The following is a 21,919-nucleotide window of genomic DNA, read 5'->3' on the forward strand; positions in this document are numbered from 1 at the left end:
CATTTATGATATTATTTAATATCCTATGATGTTAAAATTCCTTTAAAAATAATCGGCATTCACTACTATGGGGTAATCTGGACCAGGAACAAGTATTACTCAAAGGATGAAATCTTTGAAGCATACAGTAAATTATTTTAAGGCACACACAAAGCCCCAAATCTCTTTCTCCTCCATCTAAGCGATCTTTGAATTGTGGAAATTCACATGTACTCCAGGTTCTCCACAGTACTTCTGGGGTTCTCCACAAGTAAGTACACGCTCTGCATGCACCATCCAGACCCCTGCTTGCCATGGCCCAAAAACACACATCAGCTGTGCAGACTCTGGGTCACAGGGTTTAAAACCCCAAAGTTCAGAACATCTGCCTTCATTAAACTGCATCAACTCTGAGTCTTGAAAACCAGCGGAAGATAAAAATGAAAGTTCTAGGATATCTCAATGTCCAAACGTTCCTGGCTTGTGTGCTTATTTTTAGATAAGAATAACCACGCGTTACCTGTAATTACAATATATTTGGTAAACCACAAAAAGGGTGGTGGAGAGCCATTCCAGACACTGCAGCCCACTGCTGTTGAGCACCCGGCTACTCTCAGACACAAGGGCAGCCAAGCCGACGCCAGCGAGGACGGCCACCACTGCATTGCTCTGCATCCAGAACCGTTCCACCTGAGAAAGAGTCGGGTAAACAGCAGGTCCAGGTGACTGTGCAAGCGCTCAGGTACTTGTATGTTTTTAAAATACACTGCAGAGGCCAACACTGTGGCACAGCGGGCAAAACTGCCACTGCAGCGCTGGCATCCCTTAGGGGAGCCGGTTCGAGTCCCAGCCGCTCTACTTCCAATTCAGCTCCCTACTGATGTGCCTGAGAAAGCAGTAGAAGATGGCCCAAGTGCTTGGGCCCCCGCACCCACTTGGGAGATCCAGAAGAAGCTCCTAGATCATGGCTTTGGCCTGGCCCAGCCCAGGCTGTTTTGGCCGCTTGAGGAGCGAACCGCAGATGAAAGATCTTTCTCTCTCTCTGCCTCTGCCACCCCCTCTCTGTAACCCTGCCTTCGAAATAAATAAATAATCGCAGAGCACACTGCATACACCGAGTTGCTCTGTTTGTCAACTGAGGCTCATTCACGGACTCCCCCATCCCAGTGTCGGGTCCCTTCAGTGCTCCATCTTTACACATTCCTCCTTTCGAGTTTGATGCCCGCGGTTCCCTCTTTGGATCCACACACTCCGGCCTTCATCTGGAACTCCACCAGGAGGCAGGGTGCAGGAAGTGGAGAAAGGCTTTGTTTCACTCAGGCGCTCCCTAAGTAGAACCGTCCTGGCCTCTCTCACTCTTCTTAGGGGACACTGATCTAACTGGTGAGCTGGGAGCTGGGCCTGGGCCTGCACAGAGCTCCTCCTCTTTCTGTCTCTGGGAAGTGGACTGTCCCCAGAAAGCACCTGTCTAGGGACAGTCTGTCCCAATGGCACCAGAGGCTGGGGATGAGGTGGGGAGAGGCCGGCCCTGTGCAGCACTGCCCGTGGCTCACGGGTGTGTGTCCATTCTAGGACACAGTGTAAGGAGGTCCCTTGGCCCACATAGAAGCCACATTCTCTGATCTCAGCATTATTAGCAATAAAGGTAACTCCCTCACCCAGTAAAATGGCTTATCTAGTTTCTCAAGTGATCCAAAACTCAGGCAATCAAGGGAGGCACTCTTTAACCCCACACACAGTTAGTTCCAGCTGTCAGAGAAGAGTTGTCTATATTCTATTTATTTATTTGAGCGGCAGAGATAGAAAGTGCTCTCATCTGCTGATTCCCCAAACGCCTGCAGTGGGGACTCCATCTGGGTGCCCCATGCGGGTGGCAGGGACCCAACTACTTGAGCCATCATCTGCTTCCCGGGGATGCAGATTAGTAGGAAGCTGGAACTGTAGTGCAATATCAATAAAAAGGTAGCTATTTTTTTTAAAAATCCTGAAGAAATATAGTTGTAGCAATAACTGTAAACATGTGTACACATCCCTCCACAAACACAATGACCAACTTAAGTCTATATTTATTTTTTATTTAACTATGTTAACAATGTATTTTTTTTCCCTAAAAAGAACCTTCAGCCTTAATAGATTGATAGTTTTAACTTTTTAAAATTTATTTACTCATTTACTTAATTTATATGAAAGGAAGAGACAGAGAGACAGAGAGACAGAGAGACAGAGAAAGAGGGAGAGAGAGCGGTAACTTCCATCTGTTGGCTTACTCCTCAAATGCCTGCAAGAGTCTGGGCCAAGCCAGGTGAAAGTCAGCAGCCACAAACTCAATCCAGGTCTCCTGCATGGATGGCAGGGACCCAAGTATTTGAGCCATTATCTGTTGCCTCTAGGGACATATTAACAAGAAAATGGACTGGAGAGCAGAGTCAACACTCTAACCCAGGCACTCTAATACCAGACACAGGTGCCCCAAGCAGCAGCTTAACCACTGTGCTAACACCTGTCCCAACAGTATACAAAATATTAACTATGCCTGAAATAATTTGTACTTCTACAGGGATCATGAAAGACAAATGCATACAGTCTTCATGAACTTCCTGGGAAAAGGGGAGATTTAAGCAAAACTTACCACACCCATGAAAAGTGGCTTTGAAATATCTAAATTTGCCCTCCAAGCAAAGAACAATGAATAAATGCAAAGCATTCCAGTAAAAAGCCATACTACTGATGGAGTCTGTTTGTCCCTACAAAAATAAAAAATAAAAACAGATCCAAAATTATTTAGATGTATGAATATCAACAATATTACATAGCCTTAAATTGTAGGGAAAAATGTTCAGAACCACAAACCATCCCATTTTCAACCAAGAATAAAGAAGGATCTCCATTTTAAAAATCTGAATTAAAACAGATAACCAAATACAGTAATGAGTTTGAATTATATACTATAGACAACTTGGAACTATGCAGCAAAGGATACAAAGTTAAAATTCACAGAAGAAATACAAACTATCAATTTTGTTAAATTTAAGAAGTACTCAAAACAATGTTTTCATGCTCAAAATGTTTTAAAACACATCTCTTTGTTAGGTAGGGATGTAGTAGAATGAAAATGTGTATCAGTACCATCTTTTGAAAAAAGTTTATCTGGGGGCCGGCGCTGTGGGCACTGTGGCTTAGTGGGTAAGGCCACCACCTGCAGTGCCACATCCCATATGGGTGCTGGTTCAAGTTTCAATTGCTCCACTGCTGATCCAGCTCCCTGCTCATTGCCAGGAAAAGCAGCGGAGGACGGCTCAAGTGCTTGGGTCCCTGCACCTGCATGGGAGACCCAGATGAAGCTCCTTGCTCCTGGTTTGGATCAGCCCAGCTCTAGCCACTGTGACCATTTGAGAGTGAACCAGTGGATGGAAGACCTCACTATCTCTCCTTTCAAATAAACAAATAAATCTTAAAAAAAAAAAAAAAAAAAAAAGATAGGTGGGGGGGGCAGCACTGTGGCTTAGCAGGTAAAGCTGTCACCTTCAGTGCTGGCATCCCATATGGGTGCCAGTTCATGTCCCACTTACTTCACTTCTGATTCAGCTCCCTGCTGATGTGCCTGGGGCCCCTGCACCCACCTGAGAGACCTGGAGGAAGCTCCTGGCTCCTGACTTCAGATTGGCCCAGCTCCAGTCCTTGCGGCCATTTGGGGACTGAACCAGCAGATGGAAGATCTCTCTCTCCCCATCTCCTTCTCTCTCTGTAACTCTGCCCTTCCAATAATAAATCTTAAAAAAAAAAAAAAAAAAGATGGGTTTGGGGGTACACATTTAGCCTAGTGGTTAAGCTGCTCTTAAGACGCCTGTGGCCCGGATCTGAGTGCCTGGTTCACTTCTGCCTCTGGCTCCGGACTTCAGCGTCCTGCTAATGCAACCTTTGAGGCAGCAGTGATGGCTCAAGTAACTGGGTTCCTGCCACCACACAGGAGCCCTGGATTAAGTTCCTGCTCCTGCCTTTGCCCCCTCCCGCCACCACTGCACGTATCTGGGGAATGAACTAGCAGACTGGAGTTTCTTTATATATATATATATATAAAATATATTTTTATATATTATATATTATACATTTCTATATATACATATATATAAATAAACATATAATGTTGCTTTCTTTCTCTCTCTCTGCCTGTTCCTCAAATTAATACCACTTTTTTTTAAAATATAAGCTTATTTTGGGATAAAAACTTTAATATTCATTCAGTTTTTTCATAATATGAATTTTCCATTAACTTTTTGAAGGCATCTTATACATGCATTCAACAGACTGGAAAGTAAATGACTAAAATATTAATGGATGTTAGAGGCCAGTATTGTGGTGCAGTGTGTTAAGCTGTCCCCTTCCAATGCTGGCATTCCATGCTGGAGGGATGGTTCAAGTTCCAGCTCGTGTACTTCCAGTCCAGCTCCCTGCTTTTATGCCTTGGAAGGCAGGGGATAATGGCCAAAGTGCTTGGGCCCCTGTCAGATCTTCCATCTGCTGGTTCACTCCCTGTCACCCATGTGGGAGACCCAGATAGAGTTGCTTGGCTTCTAGTTTTCACCTGGCCCAGCTCCTGCCTGTTGTGGCCATTTGGGTCTGCAAAGCAGCAAATGGACTATCTGTATGCGTGTGTAGTGTGTGTGTGTGTGTTTCCCTCTCTCATTGTTGCTCTGCCTTTAAAATAAATAAATGCTGTTAAAAATTAGTAGAGGTTAATAATGCAAATGTTTACGCTTTCTTTTGTCATCAGGGGATTTTTTTTTTTTTGGACAGGCAGAGTGGACAGTGAGAGAGAGAGAGAGAGACAGAGAGGAAGGTCTTCCTTTGCCATTGGTTCACCCTCCAATGGCCACCGCGCTGTGGCCAGTGCACCGCGCTGATCCGATGGCAGGAGCCAGGTACTTCTCCTGGTCTCCCACGGGGTGCAGGGCCCAAGCACTTGGGCCATCCTCCACTGCACTCCCTGGCCACAGCAGAGAGCTGGCCTGGAAGAGGGGCAACCGGGACAGAATCCGGCGCCCTGACCGGGACTAGAACCCGGTGTGCCGGCACCGCAAGGCGGAGGATTAGCCTAGTGAGCGGCGGAGCCAGCCCATCAGGGGAATTTAAATTGTCTTTCTTTTCCAAATCAACCATTTATAATTGGCTGTAGTAAAGGATGATAAAATCACAAGTTTATCAAATGAGTTGCCTTTTAAAAAAACATTTATTTATTTATTTGAAAGGCAGCATGGCAGAGAGAGAGTGGGGGAGAGAGAAAGATCTTCCATCTGCTTGGTTCACTCCCTAAATGGCCACAATGACCAGGGTTAGGCCAGGCCAAAGGCAGGAGCCTGGAACTCCGTCCAGGCCTCCCAGGGGCCTAAACACTTGGGTCATCTTCTACTGCCTCCCCAGGTAAATCAGCAGGGAGCTGGGTTGGAAATGGAGGAGCCAGCACTTGAAACAGCACTTGTATGGGATGCTGGCATCTCAGGTGGTAGCTTAACTCGTTTGGCTATGCCACAACACCCACCCTGAGTTGTCCCTTTAGACTAAAATATACTATTCATTTTTTTAGAATCACTTTTTGTAGGAAGAAAAAGTAATATACACTTATCTTTTTTTTTTTTTTGGACAGGCAGAGTGGACAGTGAGAGAGAGAGACAGAGAGAAAGGTCTTCCTTTGCCGTTGGTTCACCCTCCAATGGCTGCTGTGGCAGGCGCACCACACTGATCTGAAGCCAGGTGCTCTCCTGGTCTCCCATGTGGGTGCAGGGCCCAAAGACTTGGGCCATCCTCCACTGCACTCCCAGGCCATAGCAGGGAGCTGGCCTGGAAGAGGGGCAACTGGGACAGAATCCGGCACCCCGACCGGGACTAGAATCCAGTGTGCCGGCGCCGCAGGTGGAGGATTAGCCTATTGAGCCGCGGCGCTGGCCAATGTGCACTTATCTTAATAGAAGTTGTTAGGAGAATCATTTATTTAGAATATAAAACAATATATGTTCTTCAATGATGTATTGAAAAGATTAATTCCGTGTATGAAAATGGGAAAAATCACAGAAAAAGGAATTATGATACTTACTTTCTTAGTAAACTTATATTTGCCCAAACTGCAAGGGCTTGGATGTTGAATGAGAGTTCAGCCTTCATATTTGTTACTTGAGAACTGTAAAACAGACAAACCAACCAACCCAGCTTATTGATGGCAGAAAACAAACTTGGTTAATTCCAAACAAAATCTTCGTGGAATATATCTGACTATGCACTGAACAATTTTAGGGGTTGGGTCACGTTTTAAAATTTTGTCTCCTTCAAAATTCAGAAGTACCACAGAAAGAGTTAAACTGTTCTGAAATGTTTTCCAATTATCAAACACATATAATTTGGGATAGGATCAGGACAAATAATTTTTCTGTGCTCTGACACTAGTACACTGTGGAAGATGTCCCTGATTATTGGCTTGATAAGAAGTTGTCTGAAATGGGTTTTTGAACTTTCCTCTGTTGGCAATGCAGACACGGTCTCTAGGGATTCAGCAACTGAAAACTAAATTTCATTCAAGTAGTTTTCTGGAGATCCAATCGTGAAGAAAACAAAGGCAAGAGACATGATCTCCCAGTATTATTTTCTGGGTTATCTTCTTCCTTAAAAGTTCTCCTTGTCTTCTATATTGTTTGGTTCAGAAAAATGTTTAAGCTATGCCAGGGAAATGTATTCTTCTTTTCCCCCTATAATTAAACTAAATTCTCCAATTAACTAGGATGCATTTTTCAGGTGCTGAGTGCTAAAATACCCGCTACCCCAGCTGCCTCTGATTTTCTAAAAAGCAAAGGCTTTTCACATCATCTCAAAGAACTTTCTCCTCCCTACTGGCAATTTCACAGAAGATGTGATGCCATCATTATGGAAACCACACAATGTGCATTCAACTAATGGAGCCTCATCTACTGCAAAGAAGATATCCTTACTCATTTTCAAATACACTTGAAAAATTGATTCCAGCATGAGGCCCATTTCTAACCATTCTTCAAAAGGAATGAAGTCAGTCTCAAAATTAATTCTTGGTGATCTGTTGCTTCAATGTAAGCTCTAAAAGATGGTCACTGCCTAAGGTTAGATTCAATAATTTCCTTGTACAGGGATTGCAATTTAGAGATATGCATGGGGAAAGAATTTAATTTGCTTGACTGGAAAAGGGTAGATGATTAGGGTTCATCATTTTGAAGGATTTTTCTCCTGTTAATTACGAGTTGCCTTTCTCAACACTCCAGCCCACCTGAAACAATTACGGACTAGACTCTCACTCAGAGGGTGCTAGGATCATGCCTCCACTGCAGATGGTGACTTGGTTCAAATAGTGTGGGTGTGAGAGGTCATCCCTTTAGTCAAGTCATTTTTCTAGGTACAGAACCTAACTGCTACTATTTTAGTGTAAAGAAGGCCTTTCAGTTTCCCAACAGATGACTTTTATGTGTAACTTAGAAAAGCTAAACCAAGGGTCTAGGATTACTGTGGAGGGGTTTTGGGGCTCATGTGGGATTTGTTAAGGCAAAATATCCCAGTAATTCTGAAAGCCCTGGAAGGGAGGTAGAAAGGAGAAGGCAGAATCACATGAAGCTTAGACATCATGATAAAGCAGTTTTTATCTGACAGGAGACTGCGCCGCTTGCTCCCTTCTCCCCAGTAAAAGAGAAAGGCCTCCCAGAAGCCTCAGACATAAAAAGGCACCAACAACATCAATCATGAGAACCATCCAAAGCCTAGGTAAGAGTAACTGATGGCATGCAAATATTCTCAAGATACGGTATAAAGTCAAAAAATAGCAGGCTGACAAGAGTATGCATATCATTATCTGTTCCTAGAAGCAAGCAAAAATAGAGGAAATAGCAGAAAAATACAAGCAAAGTGTTAACAGATTAGTGATAGTGACTATCCCTGAATGTTGGAATTACAGGCAATTTTAATTTCCTTAGTTTTGTTTACCTGTATTTTTGCATTTTGATTATGATTATGCATCTTTTTTTGCAGTAGGAAAAAAAGTTGTTTAAAGAGAAACGACAGAAAGTGTAAGAACCCATGAACTGCCTCATATGTAATGTTGAAATATTTTCCCATAGTTTGTTCATGCAGCTCCAAGAGCTCCAAATTAGTAATCGGAAAAAGTTCACATCAGTGTTATAGAAACCTATTTTCCTCCAAACTTTGTATTGAAAATATTGAGAGTAGTATGGATATTTTTCAAATTGTCTTAATCTGTGCAGGTTCAAAGCAACAAATATTAACCCATTTTTCAAAGAACATGACTGGATAGATGAAAATATTTGTGTAAGCCGGCTCTAATAAAATTGGATGTTAAAAATATGTAAGTCAAAAACACAGCTCATGACAAGGACAGCCTCAAGGAAGTTATAAGAAATAAATTAAGCTCTGAAGAATTAAGAGAATTAAAATAGCTTAAAAGGGAATTGACATGAAAATAACTGTTAAAATTGTGCTGAATATAATATTACAGAATGTCTCAACAAGAGAGACAATATAAAAAAACAGAATAAAGAATAAATTATTTATATAGCAATACTACACTGGGTAATATTGCATCCAATTGGAAGTTGAACAATTCTATAGGCTCAATATAGTTTCCTAATATTCTGATTGTATTTATTGCTCACTTTAAGCCTTTTTTTATTGAAGAAAATGATAGAATATTTGACAACTGTTAACTGTAAAAACTTCTCAGATACTTCTTTACAGATGAACTCTAAAATCAGGAACTAATAGAGAATTCATTTAAAACCAATTTCCAACATTTTGTACTCACAGCAGTATTTCAGACATACTGGATCCTATTTCAGATTTGGCCTAAACACAAAGGAGAAAAATTTATTTGTATAAGCATTAAGCTCAAGCTTTGTTAGGCTATTCTATTCTAATGACCTTGGTTTAAAAGATCCATGTTTTTAATTTATAAGGCAGTATCTCTCTTCATTTCAGAGCCTCATTGAATTTTTAAGTGAAAACGAAACTTGGACATCTTTAGGAAGAATTTTAAAAATAATAATTGGCTAAAAATCAGTTAAACTATTCCAGCAGGAATGATTAATACCTCAGTGATTTAATAGCCTTTTTTTTTTTTTTTTTTTTTCACTCCTCTGCTATAGTCTGCTCCAGCTCCTTGCTAATGCACCTGGGAAAGCAGAGGAGGATGGCCCAAGTGCCTGTGCCCCTACGCCAATGTGGGAGACCCAGATGAAGTTCCTGGCTCCTGGCTTCAAGCCTGGCCCAACTCCAGCCATTGTGGCCATTTGGGGAGTTGAACCAGTGGATGGAAGATCTCTGTTTCAGTCTATCCCTCTCTTTGTAACGCTGCCTTTCAAATAAAAAAACTTTCTAAAAGAGTGTTTGATCAAGGTAAATTAAAAATTTTGAGTGTCTTTTTATCTTTCAATCTTTTCCAAATATTTGTATTCACAGCCTAAGTGTCCACAGTGGGACCCAATGCTAACCAGACTGAAATGTGGTGAGAGCGGGGGCCGGACTCCTTCCCGGGGTTGGCATCCTGAAAAGCAGATTCAGGATACACAACCATGGGATGTCAGACTGAATGATTCTGATTATTTTATAACATGTTAGAGGTCACATTCCAAGGGACAAGTTGGTTATAGAAATGACTGAAATAGGGGCTGGCACTGTGGCATGGGGGTAAAGCCGCTGCCTGCTCTGCCCGCATCCCATATGGGTGCTGGTTCGAGTCCTGGCTGCTTCACTTCCAATCCAGCTCTGCTGTGGCCTGGGAAATCAGTGAGAAAGCAGTCCGTGGGCCCCTGCACCAGCATGGGAGACCTGGAAGAAGCTCCTGGCTCCTAGCTTCGGATCAGTACAGCTCCGGTGTTGCAGTCATCTGTTGAGTGAACTAACGGATGGAAGACCTATCTCTCTCTGTCTCTGCCTCTCTGTAATTCTGCCTTTCAAATAAATATGTAAATCTTTAAAAACAAATAATTGAAATAAAAAATCTTTCTGCTGCCACCAATAACTATCGATTTTTTTCTTTTCTTTTTTCAATCAAGGTCCAGGCAGCACACTGCAGCTGGGACACCTACTGCCCTAGAGGGGCTTTAAGCACAGTCTTACCAGGCTGAACGTTCCATATTCTTCCCTGAGAAAATGTGTCCAAAAGCCCGGCAGTGTTGTCTGGTCTCCCCAGGTCCACCGGGCTCGACTGAGGTAGGAGGAGACTGGCAGGTAGACGTAGGGCAGCAAGCCAGCAGAGAAGCAGGCGCTCAGCTTCAGCAGGCAGCCCAGGGAGAGTTCCTGCAGCAGAGCACACGGCGTTGCACAGCCATGTTTATTCTAGTCGATTCATCTTGGAACTTCCAGGAACACATCAAGGAAAACATCAAATATGTTTACTCAGGGCTGATCTCTCAATTTCTACTAAGTCACCATAGAATACTATGTTAAACCTTCTGATTACTGTGGATTATGGGGAAATTGCATCAGCTTGAACTCCTTTGCATGGAAGGTGAAATCAGAGGGAAGCAAATATTAGCCAAGACTCTTGAGTGCCATGTTTACTGCATCTTTTGCATTTAAAACCATGCCATGACTTGCAGCACTGCACAGCTGACATAACCCACTTGGAAGCAACTAGTGTTGCCTGGCTGCTTTTCCACATGGCCCGAATCTTATCGTAATATCAGTTCACTTCCTCACTGTCCCTGGGAGCAGATCTAATTATCTACCTGATTACAGCTGTACATTACCAACACGATTCTTTCTACAAGGGTTTGGACATTTCATGGAAACGTCTGGCACAAGTGAAGCCACCTTTTCTTTTTCCTTTTTTTTTTGACAGGCAGAGTTAGTGAGAAAGAGAGAGAGAGACAGAGAGAAAAGTCTTCCTTCCATTGGTTCACCCCCCAAATGGATGCTCCAGCCGGCATGCTGCGCCAATCCGAAGCCAGGAGCTTCTCCTGGTTTCCCTTGAGGGTGCAGGACCCAAGCACCTGGGCCATCCTCCACTGCACTCCCTGGCCACAGCAGAGAGCTGGCCTGGAAGAGGGGCAACCGGGACAGAACCGGTGCCCCAATCGGGGACTAGAACCCAGGGTGCCAGCGCCGCAGGCAGAGGATTAGCCTAGTGAGCCACAGCACCGGCCAGCCAGCTTTTATATAAGCTCCAGGCTCATCCAAATGCACCCCCAACCCCCACCCCCAACCCCAACTGACATATAGGATGCTGTAGTAAAGGAAATTTGTTGCTATATGTAACAATGTTGCCTCATATGCCTTGTTTGGGGGAATATATTTCTCTTATGCATTTTTTTAATTTATTTATGTACTTTTTGAAGCACAGATCTCCCAACTACTGGCTCACTGCCCAAACACTCACCATAGCTGGTGTTGGGCCAGGCCAAAGCCAGAGTCCAGGACTCAATCCAGGTTGCCCATGTGGGTGGCAGGGATCCAAGTACTTGAGCCATCACCTGCTGCCTCCCAGGTGTGCATTTACAGAAAGCTTGATCAGGAGCAGGGTCAGGACTCGAACCCAGGCACTCCAATATGGAATGCAGGCATCCCAAGTAGTCTCAACCACTGTATCAAACACCCAGCCTCATTTGTATATTTCTAAAACAAAGGGCAATATACACAAAATTTTATGGACAGTGAGTCCAGCAGAATGTGAACTCTGGTATACCAAAAACATTCAGATATTGCGTGGTTAGTAACTGGGCAAGGGAGTCCCATACAAATATCGTAATTGGATTGGAAATTGTCAACTTCTACTTAACAAAAAGGAGAAATTCATATGAGGATGAATCTAAGAACCAAGGTTTACATTCACCAGGAGAACACATGTTGATTTATATTAGCATTTTCAAATAAACATTCTTAATTGAAAATGAAGTGTTTTTATTCTAGTACTGATTTCATTTGCGATTTCTACAGCAGTAATGAGATACATAAAATGTGAATGCATGAAAAGAGGGTAGAAATAGTGAAACAATGTGCTTTTACTGTCGGAAAGGGATTTTAAGGAAAGTAAATGTCTATACTGTTGCGGTCTCTGTATATAAAGTTGGATTCAGAATGTAAGATGCAGTTGCTGTAGAACTGCTTTAGTGCGGGACACAAACAGGAGACGATTACATGAGAGCTGTTAAGAGAGTCCAGGCAGTGGTTCTGAAGTCCTAGCTGCACGCTGCGATCACTCGGAGTTTCTTAAAACTACGGATGTCTGAGTCTCACCCCAGATCAGAATTACTAGATTATTCAGGGGTGAGATTAGGTTTCAGCAAAAATATACACACTCATTTAAATACAATCACACACATATACATGTATAATGCTATATATGTGTATGTGTACACATATACAAATGCACGCATTCTTTAAAGCTCTCCAGACAGGGCAGGCATGTGGTTAAGCGGGCTACGTCGCTGCTTGGGACATCTGCATTCTCTATCAGAGTGCTTGGGTTCAGAACCACTTCTACTTCCGATCCACCTTCCTTACTAATACATCCTGGGAGGCAGAAGATGACGGCCGAAGTACTTGAGTCCCAGTCACGCATTCAGGAGGCCTGGATGGAGTTCCTCGCCCCAGCTTTGGCCTGTCTAACTCTGGTTGTTGGGAGTATTTGGGAAGTGAACCAACAGTTGGAAGAGCACTCACTCGCACTCTTTCACTCTGTCTTACAAATAAATAAATAAAACTTGTTTTTAAAGAGCTTCCCAGATAATTTGAGTGGTTGAAATAACTGACTTGGGCCTTCTTGCCTGACCTCAAATCACTTGTTTCAATAATGGAAATTAAATATACACTTGTAATTCAGAGTTCCCCGAATTTCCCCCTTATTCATCAGTAGCTCACCTAGTACAGGTATATGTATTTATGCTGAAATCTGATCTCACCCCAAAATAACTCAGGTCCATTCTGAGTCCCCCAAGTCTCCTACAAAATGTATGGCTCACCTTTCAATCAACCAACACAAAACACTTGCCCTCGACATTCCTCCCACTGAATGCTTCTCTGATACCTACTCATGTCAGAAGCCTGGCTACAACTGCTGATTGGGTAGAATGGACCATTTGTCCCTCCCAGACCAATCTGTGCATCCATCAATTTATAAGAAAAAAAAAATTGGGGCTTTCTCATTTTGAATTTCATAGAGAAGGTTTCAGTGAGTTCACTTTTTTTTATGTGATATATCCATTTTAAGTCAAGTGTTTATACTATAAAAGATCAACCTGAGAATTTTCTGGATACTCAAGAAAACCACCACTGTAGATGCTGCCTGTTACACTGTTTGATATACCTTATATCGTGACCTACACGGCTCATAGCACAGGTGCCAGCTCCAATAAGGCTCTCTGTGCTGTCGGCTGTGATGTTTGCCTTTTATTTACTTCGTAATCACAGAGTAAGAATTATATGATCCCCATGCTGTCCTTTTGCTTTGTTGCCAAGAAGCTAAGAAGCAAAATGTGTTCAAGCACAGCAGATACAGTTATCTAAGGCTGTGGTATAATTATTTCCCTATTTCTATGTAATAATTTTATTATGTTTTCCCTTACAACTCTGATAGCTGGATATAATTAACAAATACAATGATAAGTAAACGTTAACCGAGTTTGTGCATAAATAATAAACACAATAAACAAAATGACTCCAGCCCCAGCTTTCTTACGGGCTGCTTTACCTCGGGGCAGGAGTCTGACAGACTGGAGGGCATTTCTCCCTGCAACTCCCTGCCTTGTCCTACAACTCCCAGTGCCTAACCAAATACTTTCCCATGTTGCTATATTTTGCCACTTTAATTAATGATCTTTTTCCCTCCTTCAGACGAAGAAGAAACAGCAGGAAATCATTTTTTAATTACTTTTAAATTTCAGGGAAGCAGGTTCTAAGGAAACAGAACTACAGTTTATCTGAGAATGTTGTTATAGAGGTCACTGTAGTGGTGGTGTCAGGTTTGTTGAGCCTGGACCTCCAGAGCCCATGGCAATCCTGGGGTGCAGAGCAGGCACTCGACACATAGCAAAATGAGTGCCGTGTGCCTGAGGATGTTTGTCAAACAAGGGAAGGAACTGAATATTGCTGTTAAGTCTTCTTAGCCTATTTTCATTGAGATGCTGATCAGAAATCAGCAAGAAAACAGGCCAGATGCTGCTGCAATCAATACTGCATAATTTTCTAAGCCCCCCCCCCTTTTTAGTCAATAGTGTTAGGGCCTGAGGTTATTTATGCTCCATGTAACACCCCAAAAATTATGCCCCAAACTTCATGGACCTAGATATGAATTGATTTTACAAAATTTAAGGACCTACCTTCTTTTTTAAAAGCCGAAAGAGAATCCAAGGTATTATGCATAAAACATAGAGGACTATCGTGTGCTGATTACACAAGCTAAGGCCACAGCAGAAAGCACCAATTTTAGCAATCTAAAAATAAAGAAAAAAATTCCATAAGTTAAAAATTTACCTAAAATGCTAAGTAAGTCACTCTGTTACAGCAAATATCTGTATCACATGTCAGATTCAAATCAGCCTCTGAGACGCCAGCAGTTGCATTCTGACAGACACTAATATTCATCACTATTGTTTCCTGTTAGTATTTTTCATCCTTGTTGAACAACTTACAAGACTGTCTTCACACCCACTTTTGGAAGGCCTGGGTAGGACTTACAGTAACAGGGTATTGCTGTCATTTTTCTTCAAGGAAAACCTGTACCTGGAACAATTCTGCTTTACCTTTTCTCCTATTAAATATGTGAGCTGTAACACCTTTCATTTGGAAACCTGGCTATCTCTGGGGGTGTTTTTGCTTCCTTTCATCAAACGGTAGCTACAAAATCGACAGATTCTCCCCTAGACCAGGCTCTCTTCAGGCTCCTCCGCACTCTCTTCTCAACAAGGCACTGACGCTGGGGCTTCCGCCTTCACCTCTGCTGTCCCAGCTTGGTAGGAATCCTGCTAGGTCAGTTTAGCCAAAAGCCCCAGCTCCCCCTCCTCTGATTCCCTTGATACCTGATTAGGTGCTTCACCTTCCACCTTCCCTCAGGGCGCATCTGACTGGGGTGGGCATCTGACAGGGGTGGGGGCCCCCTTCAGCCAGGACCCTGTTAAGTCAGCAAAGCCAGAGTCCTCCCAGGGAACTTCCCATCCACCAGCTCCACCTGCTCCTTGGCCATACATTCCTGCCTCTCCTTGTGGCACCTGGGATTGAGCCTGACCTCCCTCCTCTCCTAACAACCCCGTGGCAGTGGTCCTGCATCTGAACCTGGATAAAGTCATGTCTCACTACTTTTCAACAAATGTACTGAGTAATTTTTTGTTGAACCTCATCAGAAAAACAAGGTTATTTTAAATGACAACAACAACAAAAAACCCTCTAATAGCATCACAGATCTGTTTACGGAAACCACAGATACACCCTGATGCTCTCTTGTTTCTCTATTCTTTGACAACACAAGGCTGCCTAAGTGGATCTGGCATTGTCTAGTGCGGAGACCAAAAGCTCAGAGAGGACAAGATCATTTCGTACTTCAAATGGTTTTGATGATGGTTGTCTTGGAATTCACTGCAATGTCTTCTGAACTACTTTTACATTCGACACTCTTCTTTTAGTTAAAAAAATTATAATTTTTCTCTTTTGCAATTAGGAGGTCAATAAATCACAAAGCATAATGTTTAAGGCAGTCAGGTCTACAGCTTGGCACACACAGCTGGGAGTGAACGTTCTTTTCCCATAGAACTCACGGGGACTCTCCCACAGCCCTCACTCTCCAGAAACTGACCTCGGAGGCGAAGGGGCTCTGCTCCCTACAGCTCCTGTGGTCCCACTCCCACAGGGGAGGGACTGAGAACCTTTTCTCTGTCAACAGGCCCAGACTGCCCTGACAGTCGTCAGAACAGATAAACGCTCTCTAAGCTCAAAGTTGAAAAGAAATTCAGCATCTGTCTAAAAATTAAAACAAAAAAAATGATTTCACTTTGATCAAAATAGGTTACCTTTGATCTCTCCTCTGCAGTTGCTGCCTCCTCAAAGTGTACAGTGAGAGCCATCAGCAGCCCCACAAACAGATTGTTTAAGCTGAAAACCTCGGCTGCGATGGACCACTGCCATGTTAGGCGAGAAAATGAGAACACCCCCGCGGCAAGGATTCCTCCAGCGCGTGAGCCAGAGAGCCTGCAAACACAGATAACATGAAATCTTCTTTCCCAGCAAAAAGAACCGACTTTATTTTCCTTTTTCTAAACTGTACCAGCAGAAATTATGACAGTCGCCCGGCACTCTCCTCGACACATTTTATGGTTAAGACGCTATTTCGTGTAATTATTTCTTCCAGCGGATTTTAATTAGGAAGGCCGTATGTGAAACTATCAGCAAACAAACGAACAAGCCTGTGGAGGGAGTGAGCCTCAGCCCTCGCATGCGACCCCTGAGTCGGCTGAGAGAACCTGCACCGACAGTAGTGGGGACAGCAGACTGGGCCGTGCTCCTGCTGGTCCCGGGAAGATTGACCGTCTGGCCGCGAGTGGAGTATGGTTACTTGCAAAGATGGATGGGACTGCAGCGTCTCTATCAGGAGCGAGCACCCACTCACTTCCTGGGGGAATGGCTGCAGCTGGTAGCTCTCAACATGTCAGAGACTGCCACAGCTCGGCCATGTTGAGATCTGCGGACAGCCAAGTGGCCAGTTTTTAACGTTTTTGTCTTTGGACAAAGTTGAAGTCTAAAAATGATTTTTTTTTAAAGTAGGGGATGATGATGTGAATCTCATTAACACTAAAAGAATCAAATGCTGTACTTGGAAACAAATTTCTCACTCCTAAATGCCAACAAGAGCCATGGACTTCAAATCCATTGGGAGTCCGGATCTCAGTTCTGAGGTTTGATTTGAGACAGGTGATGGGTTTGAACACACTGGAATGTCCCACACCAAAATAATGTCCTATCTTGTAGAAAGCTAAAACCATTTAGCAAAGTTAAAGCTATTACTGAGAATGCCTTTTTCTAACAGTCTTTGTAAATTCAGCAAACTAGTATTTCTAATAATTATGACACCATATGGTCCCAAATCATAGTTTCCAACTATACTGTTCTATATAAAAATTATGGAGTAATTTTTTTTTTAAGATTTTATTTATTTGAGAGGTAGAGTTATAGACAGTTAGAGGGAGAGACAGAGAGAAAGGTCTTCCCTCCATTGGTTCACTCCCCAAATGGCTGCAATGGCCGGAAGCTGTGCCGATCTGAAGCCAGGAGCCAGAAGCTTCTTCCTGGTCTCCCATGCGGGTGCAGGGTCCTAAGCACTTGGGCCATCTTCTACTGCTTTCCCAGGCCATAGCAGAGAGCTGGATTGAAAGAGGAGCGGCCGGGACTAGAACTGGTGCCCATACGGGATGCTGGCACTGTAGGTAGATTAACCTACTGCACCACAGAACCCACCCCAGAGTTATTCTAAGAATTCTATATCAAACTTGTCTTTCCTTTGAGTTTCTATTCACATTTGGTTTCTATTTTTTCCCTTATAAAAATCAGCAGTTTCCTACTTCTTTCAGAATTCCTCATTCTCGAGTGATCCTGATTCAACACCCTGAGGGTATTTCTTCTTTCCAAACTATTTTCATATTTCGGTCTGTATTTTTACTACCTTAGACCCAATTATGCTTTTTAAAAAGATTTATTTATTTGCTAGGCAGAGTAACAGAGAAGGGGAATAGGGAGGGATGGGGGGAGGGAGGAAGTGAGGGAGAGAGAGATTGATTTTCTCTTTGCTGGTTCACTTCCCAAATGGCCACAACAGCCAGGGCTGGGCCAGACCAAAGCCAGGAGGGAGGAACTCCGCCCTGGTCTCCCAATGGGTGGCAGGGCCCCAGGTATTTGGTCCATCCTCCCTGCTTTCCCAGGTGTGCTGGCAGGGAGCTGGGTCAGATGCGGGTGCAGTGCCACAACAACGGCCCCCCAGTTATGGGAACGGCTTCCTGTCGTGTTCTCTGTTTTCCAGTATCTTCTGCACTGTAACATCACACTGAATTCCCCGAAACACACTCTTGAAGACCACTCAGCCCCAAACCTGAGGATGCTTCATTGTCTGAAGGGTAAGTTCTAAGTGGGTCAGCTTGGAACGCAGGCTCCCGACACACTGGGCCCCATCCAGCCACAATTCCCGCCACTTTTATCTTCAATTGGCTGGTTTGGCTGGTGCCTCCCAGTCCCCCGAGGGCAAGCTTATTCCTGCTCCCATGCCGGGCCTGTGCTCACGCTGTCCCCGTGAACTAGGTGTCCTCCAGCTCCTCTCTGCTTCTTCAAATGCTGCTCTCTTCTCAAATTCCCCTTCAATAACCAGGTTTCTAACACATCGCTGATAATCTATAACATTTAATTATCTGTATCAGTTATTCTGACATTGATTTTGAAATATGAGTAGGAGTTAAAGAAACTGAATGAGAGAATGGATTAAAGTATTTTTAGCATCCTAAAAGGAATGTCTAAGTTTCGTGTCAGCATAAACTATAACATTCCTCTCTCTACTTAAAACACAAATCAGCACCCTTGGAGAAATGGCTGACTACAGGGTCGGCGTTGCTTGAGTTCAAAATGAGCCTGAAACATGCAGCACTAGAAGGTAAGGAAGTGCTCCAAGAATGAGGGACACAGGATGAAGGACAAGGAGCCAGCCACAGGGGCTCTCACTGCCAAACGGCTCATCTGAGCATCAAAGTGATCACAGCAGTGGGTTACCCCCACTGAGGAAGTAAGAATCAAGTCTATGTTGTACAAGTAAATACAAATGGGAGAAGGGGAAGCACTTCCTTCTCATAAGAAGTCAGTTAAAAACTGGAAAAAATGATGCAACTAAAAATCACCACTTGATAACCAGTTTAAGAATTAGGGGTGGGTGTTTGGCACAGAGATTAAGATGCCATTTGGGACATCTTCATCTGATATCAGAGTGCCTGATTCTAGTCCCACCCACTTCTGATCCAGCTTCCTGCTAATGAGCACCCGGGAGGCAGCAGACGATGGCCTAGGTAGCTGGGTTCCTGCCACTTATGTGGGAGAAGACCCAGATCAAGTTTCAGGCCCTTGGCTTCCGCCTGGCCCAGCCACAGCTATTGCAGGCATTTGGGGAGTGAACCAGCAGATGGAAGATACTTCTTTCTTTCTCTCTCTCTCTCTCTCCCTCTCTCCCTCTCCCCCTCTCCGTCACTCTGCTTTCAAATAAAAAAAAAAAACAACTTTAAATAAATAGCAAAATTAGTGGGTAAAGGTTTTGAAATAATACAGTATATGCACAGTCTCACAGTATCTCGTTATACTTAGATTAATTACAAAGGAAGAAGTGGTTAACTTCAGAGCAGCAAAACCTGGTGGCCACACTCTTAGCCATGTGACCAAGGTAAACAGCCCCAGGAATGGCACAAGCAGATGTCATGTGCTTCCTAATGGATTCCAATGAAAAGAACGTCACATCACATCCATGGTACTGCTATCTACATCTAAGCAAGCTGATGGACACGCTACACAATAGCTCGCCCTCATGTGTTCAAGATGCCAGAGTTTTACAGACAACAACGGCAACACCAAGTCCCGGAGGGAGTGTTTGAGATTAAGGAGGCTCAGCGGATCTGATGGCAGAATGAAAGGCGTGGTCATGGTTGGGGACTTTTTCGCTACAGTGGCCATTACGGTCACCACTAGTAAGATCCGAATCAAGTCTGCAGATGAGGTAACTGTGTTGGATCACTGGTATTTTCCTGATTTTGACAACTGTACTGTGGCTATGTAAAGATGTGTTCTTGTTTTTAAGGAACAGACCCTGAAGCACTGAAAGATTAAAAAAAAAAAAAAAGCAATGTTTGTGGCTTACTCTCAAATGACTCAGAAAACAAAATAACATATGCCTGTACAAACAGTCAAGGATAAGGCAAACATGGCAAAATGCTAACATTTGGGGAACCTGGGTGAAGAGTACACAGTGGACTATTCTTGTTGTTTTCCTCTAAGTCTGCAATTACTTCAAATGAGAACAAAAAGTGCACAAACTGCTATCATTCCTGGATGATAATTTGCTAAAGCTTACTGGGTTTTCTGGCTACCATGCGTAAGCAGGTATTGTTCTGAGTGCTGTACACCGATTCACGGGACTCACCGTGGCCCTGGGAGTAGACGCTATGCACCTCCTTTGTGACGCTATGCACCTATGCACCTCCTTTGTACAAATGAGGAAAGTGAGGCCCAGAGAAGCCAGCTAACCTTTCCAGAGTTCTGTAGTCAGGAGCAGAACCAGGACAAACGGTGCAGGCACACAGGCCCAGTGCCGCCACGGTGTGGAGCAAAAGATGGCTGTTTGAGCTTCAGTGTCACGTAATTTATTCTAGACTAACGATAACCTGCACTGTTTTTTGGTGAGCTCTGTACCAGGCTCTGGGGATTGTCAGAATTGTGTCTGTTTCTATGTTGTATCAAAACAGCACACTACTAGCTTGACCAGCATTCAAAACTTCTGGAGTCTGGTTTTGTTCTTTTTTTTTGGAAAGGACCATTAGTCTTACTCCCCATATAGAACTTCCGTCCTAATGAGTTGTACTATGAGAATTGACTGCAAATTTTTTTCTCAAACTGTACTCTGTATGTTGTGTGTGTGTGGGTGCAAACTATTGAAGTCTATGCTTAGCATGGAGTTGGTCCTCTGTATATAAATTCAAACTAAAAATGAACCATAATGAAGAAGGAGATGGGGGAGAGAGAGGGGGGAGGGATGAGAGTTGGGGGCAGAGGGTGGGTATGGGAGAAAGAACCACTGTATTCCTTAAGTTGTATCTATGAAAAAATGCATTCATTAAATAAATTTTTTTTTAAAAAAAGAAAGAACCATTAGTCAAAGTTTAGTATCACAAAGTTCATTAACGCAAACTGAGGAAGTCCCATTATAAACGAAGCCTCAGGAAGAAAACCAGACTTCCCCAATCTGCAGTGATGATGCCCACGAAGACATCCTAAACCGTCAGAAATGCTGACATTAATTACGGAGAGGATGAACTATATTAACTGCCTCTTCAGATGTTTCACATGGTTTCAAAAATTAAAGAGAGTAAGGTAAAATTACTGACTTCAGTGATAAAATTTATTCAGTCACTTTAGACTACTTCATATAGTTGGGTACATTAGCCTTTTATGAAGACTAATCCCGCATCAGCAAAGTCAGTTTTCCCTCTCCAACCCCCACCTCCAAAGTCAGGATGGTTTTGCAATGGAATAATCCATTATATTCCTTCACCTGATTTTTCCCTGGTCTCAGAGAAATAATCTGTGAGGCTGCCGAGTGAAGTCACAGAACAGGAGGTAACTGATTATAAAACATGAATCATACTATAAATGAACGTGCTCAGGGATCAAACAAAGCTTCTAGGGAAATGGGCAGGAGTTCAATGTCAACTGGAGACACAAAGGGAGTGGATCCTGAGTTTTGTTTGTTTGCTTCTCAGCAGCAGTGTTTGAGGGGCTGCGTTCTCTACACCCTGTTGTTATCTGGCTTCTAATTCCAGACATCCTAGTGGCTCTGAAGTACCACTATCTGGCTGAGGGGCTTTTACATTTATTTATTATTATTATTTATTTGAAAGGCAGAGACACAGAAACACACACAGACGGAGTTCTCCCCTCTGCTGGTTCACTCCCCAGCTGCCCACAGCAGCCACGGCTGGGCGAGGCTAAAGTCAGGAGACGGGGGACTCCATCTGGGTCTCCAATGTGGGTGGCAGGGAGCCAACTACTTCAGCCTCACGTGCTGCCTCCCAGGGTGTGCACTGTTAGCAGGAAGCAGGGTCAGAGGCAGAGGAGCCAGTATGGGTTATGGGTATCTTAACAGCTATGCCAAACGCCCACCCCTCTCTGAGTTTTGATTTGCATTTCCCTAATGGCT

At 43.5% G+C, this 21,919-nt stretch overlaps 1 protein-coding gene across 4 annotated transcripts in view; it reads right to left on the reverse strand.

Moving 5' to 3' along the window:
- TMEM260 (transmembrane protein 260) overlaps nt 1-21,919 on the reverse strand; it is a 62,147-nt gene that overhangs the window by 18,280 nt on the left and 21,948 nt on the right. For 2 of the 4 annotated variants that reach the window (XM_008269705.4, XM_051822918.2), the window contains exons 4-10: nt 15,999-16,176; nt 14,316-14,429; nt 10,117-10,296; nt 8,804-8,844; nt 6,068-6,151; nt 2,609-2,723; nt 500-669 (exon numbers count right to left, since the gene is read on the reverse strand). In XM_008269705.4, coding sequence (XP_008267927.3) covers nt 500-669; nt 2,609-2,723; nt 6,068-6,151; nt 8,804-8,844; nt 10,117-10,296; nt 14,316-14,429; nt 15,999-16,176 — 882 coding nt within the window. The remainder of the gene's footprint in view (nt 1-499; nt 670-2,608; nt 2,724-6,067; nt 6,152-8,803; nt 8,845-10,116; nt 10,297-14,315; nt 14,430-15,998; nt 16,177-21,919) is intronic. The other 2 variants (XM_051822917.2, XM_070053599.1) reach the window with 2 other exon arrangements.

This window comes from Oryctolagus cuniculus, chromosome 12 (genome assembly GCF_964237555.1).
Source record: "Oryctolagus cuniculus chromosome 12, mOryCun1.1, whole genome shotgun sequence".
NCBI classification, from domain to species: domain Eukaryota; kingdom Metazoa; phylum Chordata; class Mammalia; order Lagomorpha; family Leporidae; genus Oryctolagus; species Oryctolagus cuniculus.